The sequence below is a fragment of the Danio rerio genome, chromosome 18 (genome assembly GCF_052040795.2).
Source record: "Danio rerio strain M-AB ecotype USA chromosome 18, GRCz13ab, whole genome shotgun sequence".
Lineage (NCBI taxonomy): Eukaryota > Metazoa > Chordata > Actinopteri > Cypriniformes > Danionidae > Danio > Danio rerio.
This window is the reverse complement of record NC_141038.1, coordinates 18,542,362-18,557,252: the sequence shown is the minus strand read 5'-3', so window position 1 is coordinate 18,557,252 and position 14,891 is coordinate 18,542,362. Positions and strand designations below refer to the sequence as shown.

The 14,891-nt window shown below is 33.9% G+C and overlaps 2 protein-coding genes across 18 annotated transcripts in view; both read left to right on the top strand.

The window, feature by feature from the left end:
* zc3h18 (zinc finger CCCH-type containing 18) overlaps nt 1-11,170 on the top strand; it is a 67,729-nt gene extending 56,559 nt beyond the window's left edge. For 8 of the 17 annotated variants that reach the window (XM_087292063.1, XM_087292055.1, XM_087292059.1 and 5 more), the window contains exons 14-19: nt 1,091-1,201; nt 3,181-3,377; nt 5,595-5,785; nt 5,880-5,976; nt 7,478-7,574; nt 10,149-11,170. In XM_087292063.1, coding sequence (XP_087148189.1) covers nt 1,091-1,201; nt 3,181-3,377; nt 5,595-5,785; nt 5,880-5,976; nt 7,478-7,574; nt 10,149-10,368 — 913 coding nt within the window. In that variant the 3' untranslated portion in view covers nt 10,369-11,170. 17 annotated transcript variants of the gene reach the window in all.
* A 1,118-nt stretch (nt 11,171-12,288) lies between these two features.
* Nucleotides 12,289-14,657, top strand: il17c (interleukin 17c). The gene is given in 3 exon segments (NM_001020788.2): nt 12,289-12,772; nt 12,923-13,167; nt 13,938-14,657. Coding segments are annotated over 3 exon segments (483 nt in total). The 5' UTR covers nt 12,289-12,766; the 3' UTR covers nt 14,170-14,657.
* Nucleotides 14,658-14,891: the final 234 nt, after the last annotated feature.

Sequence of the window (14,891 nt, the reverse complement as noted above, 5' to 3'; positions counted from 1 at the left end):
TAGCCTTTTCATTTTCATTTTGTTTAAAATTTATTTAACTTGCTTGTTAATTAAATCCCATTTTGTTATTTAACCTATTATTTTTATGCAACAGTCAAGTTGCATGTTAGTTTGCTATGAAGAAAAGGAAATTTATATTTTGCATGCTGATTTATGTGAAATCTGGAAAATGAGTCTTTATAATCACCTTGCAATTTTGAAATTATAGCTTTTTTTTTTTTTTTTTTTGAGTATAGACTCTTCAGTTCATAAGAGCATGTCAATCTTTTATGAAGTTTGCTGGATAAAAATATAACATTTTGAAATATTTATAGCTATCGGCCTATATATATCCAATATATATCTCCAAGTATGAAGAGTTATCTGTATCGGCCAAAAAATCCATATCGGTGCATCCCTACTAATGAATAATTAACTTATTTTATGTTTCAGGGTTGGTAATAACAGAGAAAAACTAAAGCAGAATCCAGGAAAATGATTATTAAGAAAATAAGGGGAAAATCAAATTTGAGGGAAAAGATTAGTTGAATGAAAAAAATCCCTTTGAGCGCAGATGAAAAGGTAGTTCATATGCTAAATGTAATACAAGCTTATAGTTCATTTTGTAATTTTTTGTGGCCTACTTTCTCGGTATACATTTTAATTACTAGCTTCCGTTTAATGTGTTATTTTGTGCAGTTTTTTTTGTAAAGAGGAACATTGTGTGTGGTGACGCAGAAAAATGTGACAGATGCTTCCCTTTGCTTTGGATTTTATGCTTGAATATTTTTGAATGACTGCAGAACTCATCTGTGGTCTTGATCATAAAAAAATGTTTAAAAAATCTTTGAATCTTTATGTTCAGATTGATTAATTCACTCCCTCCTCGAGTTCATATGAGCTCGTTCTATAACTAAACTGCTTCAGACTAAACTAAATCTGTCGCCTGTAGTAAGCAGTCATTTGTTCTTGAACTGCACTGTACTAGTGTCTCTAGTGCATGCTAGTACACTAACTATACTTGTACACTAGCTAAATATTAACTAACTATACTAGTATCTCCAGTGCATGACTGATATTTTGACTGGGTTTCTGTCTGTTTCTCTTGCAGGCGAACAGTGAGCGGCAGTGTAAGTGGCAGCAGTTATTCTGGCTCCAGCTCACGCTCAAGATCTCGTTCCTCCTCTGCCTCAGCCTCCCGGTCCGGATCCCACAAGTCTAGGTATGTCGCAACACAGTGTTCCAACTAGGCCTGTGCCAAAAAAAGTTATTTTTTAAGTGGCTGATTTGATATTGATTCTCAAAAGCTGCAAATAGACTTTTTTCTGGCTATATTCCATGGTTACATCCAAAATTGCACATATTCATACTATATAGTACATTAAATTCAGTTAGTCTGAATTCATAGTATTTGAGAAACAGTAGGTAAAAGTAATCTACCTACTACTTCCGGCGAGATTCTGAAGTGCGCATCTGATGGATGCTACGCTATCCCATGATGCAAAGCAAGTGAATTCATGAATGGAAGTTAAGCAGATGTGCGTAGGTCATCTGATAATGACAAATGGTGGATGTAGTAAGTCCGAGCTCCTTTCATACTGTATAAAACATACATTTTTAATGGTCATGTAGTAAATTTTAATTCAAACAAAATACCAACTATTAACTAAATTTTTTTTTCAAAACATTTTAAGGTCAAAATTATTAGCCCCTTTAAGCTATATATTTTTTCGATAGTCTCCAGAACAAACCATCTTTATACAATAACTTGCCTAATTATCCTAACTTGACTAGTTAACCTAATTAACCTAGTTAAGCCTTTAAATTTCACTTAAGGCTGTATAGAAGTGTCTTGAAAAATACCTAGTAAAATGTTATTTACTTTCATCATAACAAAGATAAAATAAATCAGTTATTAGAAATGAGTTAAAACTATTATGTTGAGAAATGTGTGAAACAATCTTCTCTCCATTACACCTAAATTGGGGAAAAAAATAAACAGTGAGGCTAATAATTCAAGGGGTTTAATAATTCTGACTTCAACTGTATATTAAAGGGCAGTTATGGCCTAATTTTTAGGGAGTTAGACTTGTTATCGGCAGGAATTGAAGATTGGTTGTGATACCTTCCATACTCAGCGGAGCTGCACTTGGGTTGGGCACCTAAAACCTAAATGCTCCCCAAGTGCTGGAATCAATAGCTGCCCACTGCTTTGGGTGTATGCTCACTGTGTGTGTGTGCACTCTCTCACTTCCCTCTATGTGCGCACTAGAGCAGTGTTTCTCAACCATGTTCCTGGAGGACCACTAACACTACACATTATCCATGTCTCCACACCCGTTTCAGATCATCAGCTCATTAGTAAAGACTGAAATGTGTTTCACAGACAAAGGAAGCATCTAAACACTGCACTAGAACAGAGGACCATGTTCGAGTGTGGGTAACAATGCTTAACACTTCACTTCAAATTAGTACTGGACAATGAATAAATATTTGTATTTGCTTGAAGTAAAAAACATCCTGTGAGTGAGCTAGAGCGAGTGTCATGATGAGTCACGAGAGTCATGAGATGTGTGATGACGATCATTCCAAGCCAACGTTTGACACCCCACCCCAGCGGTGACCTATTGTTTGTAGGTGCGTGTAGTCAGAGCCAGTGATCTTGACTTTAAAATAATATAAACTGCATTATTGCACAATAAAATAATTGTCTTCATTAATTAATTAACGTGTTAATGCACTTCAACTAACGCTTCAAATTAACGATATTAATAATAATATGGGAGGCTTTGAAAAACCTCTACTGTATTTTTTTTATGTAATGTAATGTCATGTGTATTTATATAGCGCGTTTATTGTGTATGGTCATACACCTAAAGAGCTTCACAGTCATAAGGGGTGGGGTCTCTCGACACCACCACCAGTTTTATGTTATCTATCTGAAATAAAGTTTTGTTTTTTTGTTTAAATGTATAAAAAGTAAGCAAAAAGTAAAAAAAATCTTCACTTTAGCTCTCAAAAGACTAATTTAATTTAAGTGTGCCAACTTTTTATGACTTTTTCTTTTCTATTTTAGTGTACCCATGCAGTTAAAATATTGTGCACTTACAATAGATAACATTTGTATTAAATCTATATTGACTGTATCCATCAAGTGTCACATCGAATAATGAACCGTCTATTAAATGTTCTGTTTGGCAGGTCTCTTTCGGTCAGCAGTGTGTCGTCGGTCTCCTCAGCCTCCTCCAGCAGTAGTTCGGTCAGGAGTGCCGACTCTGATGACATGTATGCTGATTTGGCCAGTCCAGTGTCCTCCGCCAGCTCCCGTTCACCCACACCAGGACATCCTCGCAAGGACAGAGGCCCCCCACGGGAAAGGGGCCCCAACAAAGAGAGAGGTACTGGTTGTCAGTGGCTTCACATTTGTTGGGCATTTGAGTAAACTTGAGTTTGTAAACATTACAAACGGGAAAATAGTTACTGTGCTCAGCATATATAAGTACACCCCTCACAAATCTCTCTTTTAAATTCATATTTTTAATGGACAGCTATACAGTATTATAGTTGTGCGTATACATTAGATTAGTCAGTACTGAAGCCAAATCTGCAGCTTATCTTCCAAAATGACTTACGATAGCAGTCCAAAAACTAGTATAGCCAAGTTTATGTAATAGAAAAATATTAAATACAAGTTTTAAATCGAATCAAATTTTTTTGACAGATTTTAGACAAGCTGTACAAAAACACAGGTATCCCATTTTAAAATAAAAACTGTCAAGGATAAAAAACACAAAGCCCTGGGCTTGTTTGCATTGTGGTCATCGCTGTTAAATAAAACAAAGTATGGCTACAAATACAGATGATGCATAAAACAAACAGTACCTCCACATTTTTCACAGTTTTACGCAGCGGATGTCCCTCCAGCCACAACTTAATTCACAATCAAATAACATATAAAATAAAACACTCTCAAACATCATGAAAACTAATTATCTTCATCAAACAACCATGTTTTGATAGCTTTTTTGAACCTTCTTAAGTCTTTTATTTCCTTGATCGATTTTGGTCATTTGTTCCAGATGATTACACTTGTATATAAAAACATATTTTTCCCCACTAAACTTCTAAATTTAAATATATTAAAAATATGAATAAATTTTTGGTTAATTTAAATACTGAATTTAAATAAACAAATATCAAAATCCCATTTTTAAAAAGAGGAAAAATCAAGAGAAGCAAAAAAACAAAAAAACTGAGAAATGTAGTTGAAATTTTGTAGGCTGTAATTTTTCTTTTGCAATATTTTGCTTGAAAGTAATTGTATTGTCTTTTAAATTCTAAATATGTTTGGTGACTAAAATATTATTTTAACAAATGTATTAGTTTATTAAATCTGTTTTGCTTAAATGCAACAAAATACATTGCCTATATTCACTGAAAAATGGATAAAATAATCATTTTCAAAATGGGGTTATGCTTAATTATTCTTACACTGTATATAATCATATTATAATGCTATAATATTTAAAAATAAATAAGAAGCACATAAAAAAATTGCAAAAAGTTATACTGGAATTGATACAAACCTTTTCAGGATTAATCTCATACAAATAAAAGGTTTTGTACATAACATATGTTTATACATAATGTATATGTGTATTATTATAACAATAACAAAATTATACAAACCAATTTGTTACTTAGAATTTTAAATATCTATATAATTTAAATCATATACATATATATTTTAGATCTAAATATAAACAAACAATTTCTCAAATATGAGCATGCGTATGTGTATTTATATATACATAATTCTGCACAGTGCACACACACACACACACACACACACACACACACACACACACATATATACTGTGACATCAATCTTTTGTTTTGGATGCAATTAATCGTATTTATTTTTTGCTCAGCATTAATTAAATGTCATAAAAAACACTGATAATAATATAATACAATTAAGTTTAAACATGAAATTGTTAAACATCAATAAATGCTTAGTATGAAAGAAAGAAATATAATAAAAGAAAAGTTCAGAATTACTAAAATCTATACTAAAATCAAAACTAAAACCTTTTAAAATAATGGTCCATTACTTATATATTCACCAGCAGGAACAAACAATAAGTCATACATTTTTTACATTATTCATTCATTTTTGTTACAGAGTAGTTAACTAATGCTAATGATAACTTGTACAACTTCGGATATTAATAAGGCAATCATTAATGTTGGTCTATGATTAATACTTAGTTATGCTAGTAAACTAATAGACCATTATCTAAAGTGTTACCCAGAAAATAAATCATCTAAAGCAATCAGTATTATAGACCATTTCAATGTGGCAATGTCACTGGCCCATTTCCCCCTTGTTACCATAACTGTAACAAAAGGCAGTTTAATCATATCTTAATGTTAATATGGCTGCCATAACATTATTTAACAGAATTTGAATCTTTTTGGATTTTTTGATGCTGTGAAAATTAGAGGTGTAATACAGGAAATTCATTAGGACCATCATTATTGTTTACATCCCTCAAAGCGGTCTATAATAGAATAAATAATCACACTTGTGTTTTGTGGTGTAACTCTTACAGGTAAACCACCAAAGAAAGACGAGCCTTTCAAAGACGAGCGAAAGAGAGTGGACCCATCCGGTCTCCCATCCAAAGCCAGTTCTGACATGCCTAGATCTGGAAACCGAGGTCACCCAATGCATCCACCGCCCATGGGTCCTCCAGGAGGATATGGCTCTCATAAGGACATCAAGCTCACCCTGCTCAACAAGGTAAATGGGAGAAAACACATGAATGTCACGGCCATGGAGCTGCGCAGAAGTACACGATGGTTCAGTGACCTCTTTATTCCTCTTTGACCAGCAGCAAACCGACAGGAGCAATAGGAAAAGGTACTTTCCTTCTGATAAAGAGAGACCCCCTTCGCCTCTCCGCAAGAGGATGGCAATGTCACCTGATGGAGGTAAGCAACACCACGTGGCAGCTTTAATTTACATTAGAAAACCCCTTCAGAAGTCTGATATCTTATTGTGGTTAATCTCTTGCAACAACAGAAGTACAGAAATGCAATCAGAGCATTACTTTGCAGTATTTGATAAAGAATTATTTTACGAACTCTTTGTAGGTATGGAGCTTATCGAACAAAAAAACTAACGATAACAGTCCAAATACTAGTACAACCAAATTTATTTTTGAGTTCTTACCATCCAAATGGGATGCCACTTTTAAAACATGGTGCGATAAGGGTCTTATGATAATTGATCAGTTATTTAATAAAAAAAAAAACTATGCACTCATTTTCTTATCTTAAAGACAAACTTCTGTTGTCATCAAGCGATTTCTTTCGATACTTACAATTAAGAAGCTATATTACAAATCTTAAAGAAAAGGAAATATTTTAAAAAGTCCCAACTAATGTGGAACAGTATTTTATTGATATAAAAAAACAAAAAGGACACATAAGACACATTTTACAAATATCACAAATATATAATAGACTGATTCTGGATTCAACAGATAATACCCTTCATATAAAGGCAAAATGGGTATCCGAACTTAATAAAAAAATTGAGGATGATATTTGGGAAAACATATGTTCAGAATCTCATAAGGGTATTTTTAGATCACCATTGATGGTTTCAAAATATGCTAACAGTCCACAGTCAGAGGAATGCTGAAGGGGTTACGGGAATGTGGGTAATTACGAATGTCCGAAGATACTTGCATTTTGGCAAGGGTTAAAGATTGAGATAATGAAAATTATGCAGGTAGATCTACCTTTTACTCCCCTGTCTTTCTTGCTTGAAGGGATACCCCAGGATATATAATAAAAACCAGAGATATATATACTATATATACTTTTACTAAGTGCAAGAAAGACTATTACAATAAATTGGATGAAGCCACACCCTCCCACAATAGTACAGTGGATAGAAAAACTTGAATCTATACTACATGTAGAATGTCCCATATGTCCATATATCTGAAGAGGACATAGTATTTCAAGCTCCTTTGAAACTTTGTTTTTTTTGTAATTTGTTTTTATTTACATCTAGTGTTACTTTTTTCTGTTGTTTTTTTATTTATTGTTTTATTATTGCTGCTATCACTGAATGTTCTGTTCTGTGAAATGTTTCAATAAACTTTTAAAAGGAGGAAAATTAAGAGAAGCAAAATAATGGGAAATTTAGTTAGAATTTTGTTGGTTGTAATTTTTTTCTATTATTTTATTCTATTATCTTTCAATTTCTAAATATGTTTGATGACTAAAATATTATTTTAATGAATATATTTGTTTAATAAATCAGTTTTGTTTAAATGCAGCTTTAATGCCCATTAGAAACCTACTTCAGAAGTCCATATCTGATTGTGGTTAATCTCTTGCCTCAACAGAAGTCCAAAAATGCAGTCAGAGGATTAGTTTGCAATATTTGCTAACGCATTATTTTATAAACTCTCTGTAGGTCGAGACAGGAGAATGCCTGGACGGCCCCCGATGTCTCCTAGAATGGAGCGGCCCAAAGGTCAGGGTCCTCGCCCGATGCCGTCACAAGGAGAAAGGTACACACTGACAGTTTTTTCACCAAATGCCACTGTTCTCTTCAGTCATCACACTTTTAAGGCCTAAATACACTTCAAGCAGAGAGTTTATCTTACTATTATTTTTTAGGTCTAAAAAAATGCGAAATTACAAAAACAAATTTGTGATTTAAAAATTGTGCTTGTATTTATATGCTTAATCAAAGTGATTCATTAACAATTTAGTAATTTAACATTTGAAGTGTAAATTATTAACCCCACTATATATTTTTCCCCTCAATGTTTTGGCAGAAATCAACACATTTCTAAACAAAATAGTTGTAATAACTCATTTCTAATAACTGATTTCTTTTATTGTTGATGATGACAGTAGATGGTATTTTGCTAGATATTTTTCAAGACACTTCTATACAGCTTAAAGTGACATTTAAAGGTTTAACTAGGTTCATTCGGTTAACTAGATAGGTTAGAGTAATTAGACAAGTCATTGTGTAACGATGGTTTGTCCTTTTAAAGTTAGAAACTGCTATCCTAGCCGAAATACAACTAATAAGACTTTCACCAGAAGAAACAATATTATAGGGAATACTGTAAAAATTTTCTTGCTCTGTTAAACATCATTTGGGAAATATTTGAAAAAGAAAAAAAATTCACAGGAGGGCTAATCATTTTGGCCTCAGCTGTGTGTGTGTTTATGTGTGTGTGTATCACAACAAAAACACAAAAAACAGGCCAAATATTCTTTGGTTTTAATTTAACCATTTTCATGTGACCAATTAATTTACATGACCAACACAGACATTTTGTTAAACTTGAATATCAAAAATAGTATATGCAGAGATCAAGGTCCCATAATGAAATTTAAAAGTGTTAACAATTGGAAAACACCTATGAATTACAAAATACAGGAAACTGTTAATTAGGATGTTTTTACACTGTACTATTAGCAAACATCCCAGTGGCACCCAGGCAGCTGAGAGTGGTGTTTTGATGAATAACTGAAGATCTTCCGCACTTGTCTCTCAAAATATATATGACAGCCGTGAGAATGTATCCAAGACTCCAAATAAATTCTCAGTCAGGTCACATCATGCTAATTTTTAAAGGATTCTAAACAATCTTTTACTATTATAAAAGCAGCATTTTATTCAACTTCTTTTTGCCTTCTTTTTGTCATGATTGGTTGAATTGAATCAATTGAATTGAATAGAATTCTTAGTTATGAAACCAGTCTTATTCTGCTATAAACTACTGTACTGAAGACTATGTAAAGTGCTGTTTCAATGAGTCAGCAGCAGTGATTCAGTAGGTTTCAGTCGCATTCAATGTCAGTGGAGCGAAACAGATAAAACAAGCCAAAGGTGATCCAAACTCCTTAGAACAAAAAAAAAATCATGAGAAAAAAATCCTTTGGAGAAACCGAGCTCAGTCAGAGGACAGTTGTTTTCTGACCAAAAGAACAATGTGATTTTATAGAGTCTTATCTGTGGCCTGAAATTCAGTCACACTCATCTGAATATCCCTTCAGATATGTGGTGATTTCCATTAGTTAATTGATAACTTCATTTACAATTATAATATTCTAATATTTATGTAGTCTATAATGATATATTATCATATAATTTTAATATACTTGTATATTTTGGTCCCTCCTCATATTAATTTACACTACTATGCACCTAAATCCGAATAGAAATACAATGTACTTCATGTGTTCATAATGTATTGCAGAACACTTCTGGTGCTCTTGAGGTGGGATACGGGTCATTATAGGGTCAGGTTTGGTGGTATGCATAGGTTTAAGGGTGGGATAAGATTCAAGGGATAGTCAACAGTGTAATTATAAATGCGATTACAAAGATAACTAAAGCATAATGCACTCAAGTATTTAATCAAGCTCCAGTACAATGTAAAAACATTCATTTACACACCAAGTACATCGAAACAAATGATTCATTCCCGTGTAAGTACATATTAGTTAAAGTAACTAAATATAAAGTGGGACCTTTATTTTTTTTAAATAGAAATGCACAATCTCATTCTAAAATTTTAACTTAAATTTTTGTTAAATGTTAATAAACAGGAATGAAAATCAAATTAAATGACAAAATATGAATGAATAAACTTTAATAAATGCTTTGTAAATATGAATAAGAAAGCAAACTAATAGCACAAAAAGATAATCAATCAAAAAATACTAAGTGAATTCTAATCTGATATGATCTGTCTGACTTCAATTCAGTCGCACTCTTCTGAATATCCCTTCAGATGTCTGGTGATTTCCATTAGTCGACTGATAACATGTAGGGAGAAAATAAGAATGCACTTATTCAAATTTGTTTGCAGGAGAGATATTAGTATCTTTGTAGAAGTACAAACATACACATTTAGTTTACTCTTTATGTTGAGCAGATTTATTGTTAGTCTAGCTGGTATAAATCAGTGAAAATCCCCATGTTTGTTCACCTTTAGTTCTCCTTTTATGTGCTTGAAGGTGTTTTATAACCAGCTTTATCATCATATGACTGAGACTGAAGATTTAAAAATATCCCATTTGTACTTCATCGTCCAACCTCTTTATTTTCTCCCCACCAGGAAGCGTCCTTTATCTCCTCCAGCCAAGTCTTCTGGGAAAGGTCCTGCTGCTGCATCTGCAGCTAAACCTCCTGCGCCTGGCGCCGGATCCGGCTCTGCTTCTGGTTCTGCTCCGGGGAAACCAAGCAGCACCCTTTCACGCCGCGAGGAGCTCCTAAAACAGTTAAAGGCTGTGGAGGACGCCATAGCCCGCAAACGGGCCAAAATCCCTGGGAAATAATTAATCTAACATCATCTGGGACATCCATGTTGTGCTCAATGCCCAGTGTTTGGCAGAAATAAAGGAAATGGTCATGATTCTGAACTCCGAAGGCATCCCGTAAATGTCTTAACGGTGGGGGAAAAGAGGCCGTCGTTTCATTTCTGCTCATTTTGCCCTCAGAGAGAGGTTGTCTAGGTTTTATATTGATGTGATAAAGTTGAGAAGTGGCGCCGGTCACTTTGTTTGTTTTTGCAGAACGATGGAGTCTTTACTGTAGTGCATCTCAAAGATAAACTGTACATCCACTGCACATATTTGCTCTTCATCCTGCCATATTCTGCTTGCTTTTCTCCTGTCATTTTCTGAGGAGTTACAGAGGACAGACTTGTTTAATGTGTCAGATCTACGCGTTTGACATCTGTCCTACTAAAAAAAAACGAAACAAATCTGAAACTGCCTTTTCAGAGAGTCCAGTGAACTTGTCTATCCTCCACATTCATGTGTTTAGCGTTTACCGTTTTCACCATGTTCATCTACACAGCCAGACGACAGAATTCCCGTTGCTTAAACTATGATTGCAGAGAACCAATGACAGTGATGTGAAATGTTGCTTCTTTTTTCTTTTAAAGATTCTGCTTTGTTTTTTTTCCTCCCCTTCCCTTCCCACTAGCTTTCCAAGTGAAAACCTGCATTTTATTTGTCCCTCATTTTTAGTTGAAAGTGTGAGAGGCTGCAATGGGGACGCCTGGAGATGAGGAATAATTCAGTCTTGCTTTTTGTGACAAAAAAGCTTCTAAATAAACTATTTTGATAAAGAGAATAATCTGTTGGAACTATTTCTCTCCGATGGAAAGAACTGTGGGGTGTTTTATCAGTGTGTGCACTCCTCCATCATGGGTTCCTCTGCTTTTATTCGTTTATTGTCCCTGTTTGTTGTTCCACTATTCTGCTGTCTCAGCTTCCGATCGACACCTTCAGCAATTGAGTGAGATCATTCATTGACCGGGTTGGAACGTAATACATCTTCCTTTTGTTTGTACACTTCAACGTCACAATAATCCTAAACGCTTCACTATGATACACCCACATTACTTAAGTTGTTTTTAATAATTAGGCCATGATGTCACTGTTTTTTTATCAGTGCATATCAAAATGATGAAACTAGTTTTGTCATTCAAACTTGACTTACGTTTGTTTGATTTCCTTTAACTAATTAATTAAAGGAAATCAAACAAGCTTTTGTTTCTGGCATGTTTAATGTCAGATTGATTGATTAATGGCTTAAATCTTCAGTTTCACATTCTCGGCAGAACGTATAGACAATGAAGTTTAGGGGACTCCTGGGGAGATGTGGCTAATCTGGATGATGCTGGGAAATTCACTTGGTCTCGTCCCGTGATGGCAACCCCATAGAGAGACAGAACTGCCATAAAAACCTTGTTTTAGTTAATGAATGTCCTGTTATTGAGGGCTTATTTGTCATCTCCAAAACATCCAGGGGGCCCCCACAGTTTATCTCCACATTCACTCTTCCAAGGATTCAAAAAGGTCACAAAATGCTCAGAAAAAGGGGGATTTTTTTTTATTTCAACTGTGTGAATCTTCTGCGTATTAAATAAAGATGTTAGAATAAGGTTTCACTTGTTAATGCATTATTAATGGACAACCTATTTAAGACATTTATAAACCTTTAATAATGTTAGTTATTTCAAATATGTGTTACTATAGTATATTAACTGTAAACACAATTAATGGTTTCAGTAATATTCTAAGATGAGCGATGTCTTTTATTGATTGTAGAGTTGTTTTCATTGTTGGTTCAAATTAACGTTAGCTAGCGAATGAAACCTTTGTTACCGGTTAGTTTTAGTAAAATGCCAGATGCTGGTTGATGATGAGGCGAATGTATAAATTGTCCTGCAGTATTTCTCTTTAGTTGAACGTTTCCTTTCTTGTCAAAGCAGACAGAATAAGCATGTTTTAATGAATGAAGTACCGCGTTTAATGAATGAAATCATTTACTGCTAACGTTAGTTCAGATGAGGAAAAGGGGGATTAGCGGCTGACGAGAGCAAAGCAAGTCTAACTTATCAATTAAACATACAAACAGCGAAGTGTTCAATTGAAATTAAATCCTTTTAACGTTAGATACAAAAAAACTGGAGGACTTTATTTTTTTACAGATAGAGCATAATACGCTTGCGTATACATCGCTTCATTTGAAAGAGGAAGCAAGGAAGTAAATATTTATTACTATTTCCTCATAGGACTCGGATTTCCCCAGTGATGGATACAGGTAAGTTGCCTATAAAAATGCCTCATAGCAGTGCAGAAAAGTATAACAGTCCTGAGCTGAGGCCCGACACCGCCTGAGCTGTATTTAACAATCACTCCGAGTCACTTTTGATATTAAACTATGTGGGTAAGTAGCAAAAGAAACTTTACAGCTGTGATTATTTTACAGAAATAAAAGTTAAATCGTTAATATGTGAAATTATTAATTTCATCTATATTTAAAAAAACAGATTTTATCACAATGTTTAATTTAATTTGTGTATTGAATTTATTGCAGTCCCCGCTGTTTTTTGGATTATTATTCGTCTGGTTGTCGGAGAGCAAAGTGGAAGGAAAACATCTCTGTTTCAAAGATTGTGACCATGGGTTCAGTAAGGCGCACCAGAAGTTGCTGCGCTCTTTGATTTCACCCAGACACCCGCCCGTCCAGCCCGTCCATCACCCGGCAGGATCCTGCGAGGATTTTGTCCGCACTGCCTCCGATGATCTCAAACATCGCTCGCTGTCCCCCTGGCGGACAAGGTACAGAAAACCATCCACTCTATAACACCTGCTTAACATTACGCTAGAAATCTTAGACCGTAAAGCTAGAAATATTAATTATTTTTTATCATTAATTGTTGCTATTTTTATTTACATGCTGAACATTTAACAATCAAGTAACACAATCTTGCAACTGAGACATTCACATCATATTCACAAATACAACAAACAAAAACAAAAAGCAGCTTAAGTAACTACTGACCTAATCAGACCGTTCACTGTTAATGTAAATAATTTATAGTCAACCTTAAATATATGCTGATATATTAGTACTTTGATAATAGTTTCACATATTGATTTGCCCGTTTTGGTTAATTAAAAACAGCAATTTGTTTATTTATTCAAATTAATGGAGAACAAACCTGTTTTGTAGTTTTTATTTAACAACATACAATCATTCAAACATTTGCGTAAATACGGGTTAGTTCATCAGAAATGACCAGTCTTTTATTATTCACTCACTCTTCACTCGTTTCAAACACATTTGAGTTTTTATTTCTTCTGTTGAACTCAAAATAAGATGTTTTGAAGAATGTTATGTTATGGAGTCTTGGAATCTTTTCCCTGATGTGGTCAATGGCTACTAATTTCCAACATTCTTCAAAACATCTTATTTTGAGTTCAAAAAGAAAAAACAAATATCTCAAAGTTGAGAACTACTTGAAACAAGAACTTTGTTAGGTCATTTATACTTTTATTAAGTGTTGTCCTGCATCATAGCTAATTTGTATATCTCTTGTATTCTTCAGAACTGTGGAAAACCCAGACATGTACCCCTCAAAATATGAGGAAGCGCAGTGTTTGTGTGATGGCTGCATCATTAACGGGGAGTTAAACAGATCCTACAACTCTGTGCCTGTGTTCAAAACTCATGTATTCCTGAAGAAGCACCCATGCCCGTCTGACCCGGATAAATACTCCTTCACATTTGAACATGTGCAAGTGCCTGTGGCCTGTACCTGTGCAGTGCCTAAACAATAACCGAGGACAAATTAAGAACCAATCTGTAGAGACGTGTCTCATGTACCGAGTAGTGTTTGTTTTAAAATACAATTTTATAAGGTACTTACATTATTTGATATGCTTACATTCGTAAGCTTAAAGGTTGCATGTGTCACATGATTTATTTCAAAGTTTATAAACCAACACTCTTTCAAGAAAGATTTGCTTGTAATATAGTAAAACACTACTTTATTTAGGCTTTATTTATTTATATATTAATAACTTATTTACTATTTATTGAACTTTTATGTAAGGTTTGCAAATATGTGAACTTTTGATCTGCGCTCAACTTTCTTTCTTATTGGGCGTGAAATATTAATCTTGTCAATGACAAGAATAGTTATATTAAGTTCATGTTTCAATGATAACAATCGAATGTATTAGATTCAGAATGCTTTGTTTTTGTAGTTTGTCCAAATGGTATTATGTTGTAAAACAAACTGAATAAAGTCTATGCTTGTATATCAGTGATGGGTTCGTTCATCTTTATCTAGATTTATAAATGGGTAAACTGTCAAGGTTTCTGGATCATATTTCACTCAGGAGGATTAATAATTAATACTATTCATTCATAAATTATCATTTAAAGTTTGTTGTTGACATGCATGTGAAAAGTATAACAATTCTGTATTATCATAATTACCATAAAATGAGGATGATTATTTTTAAAAAATTGCAGTATTTATTCTGCTTTTTGTGGG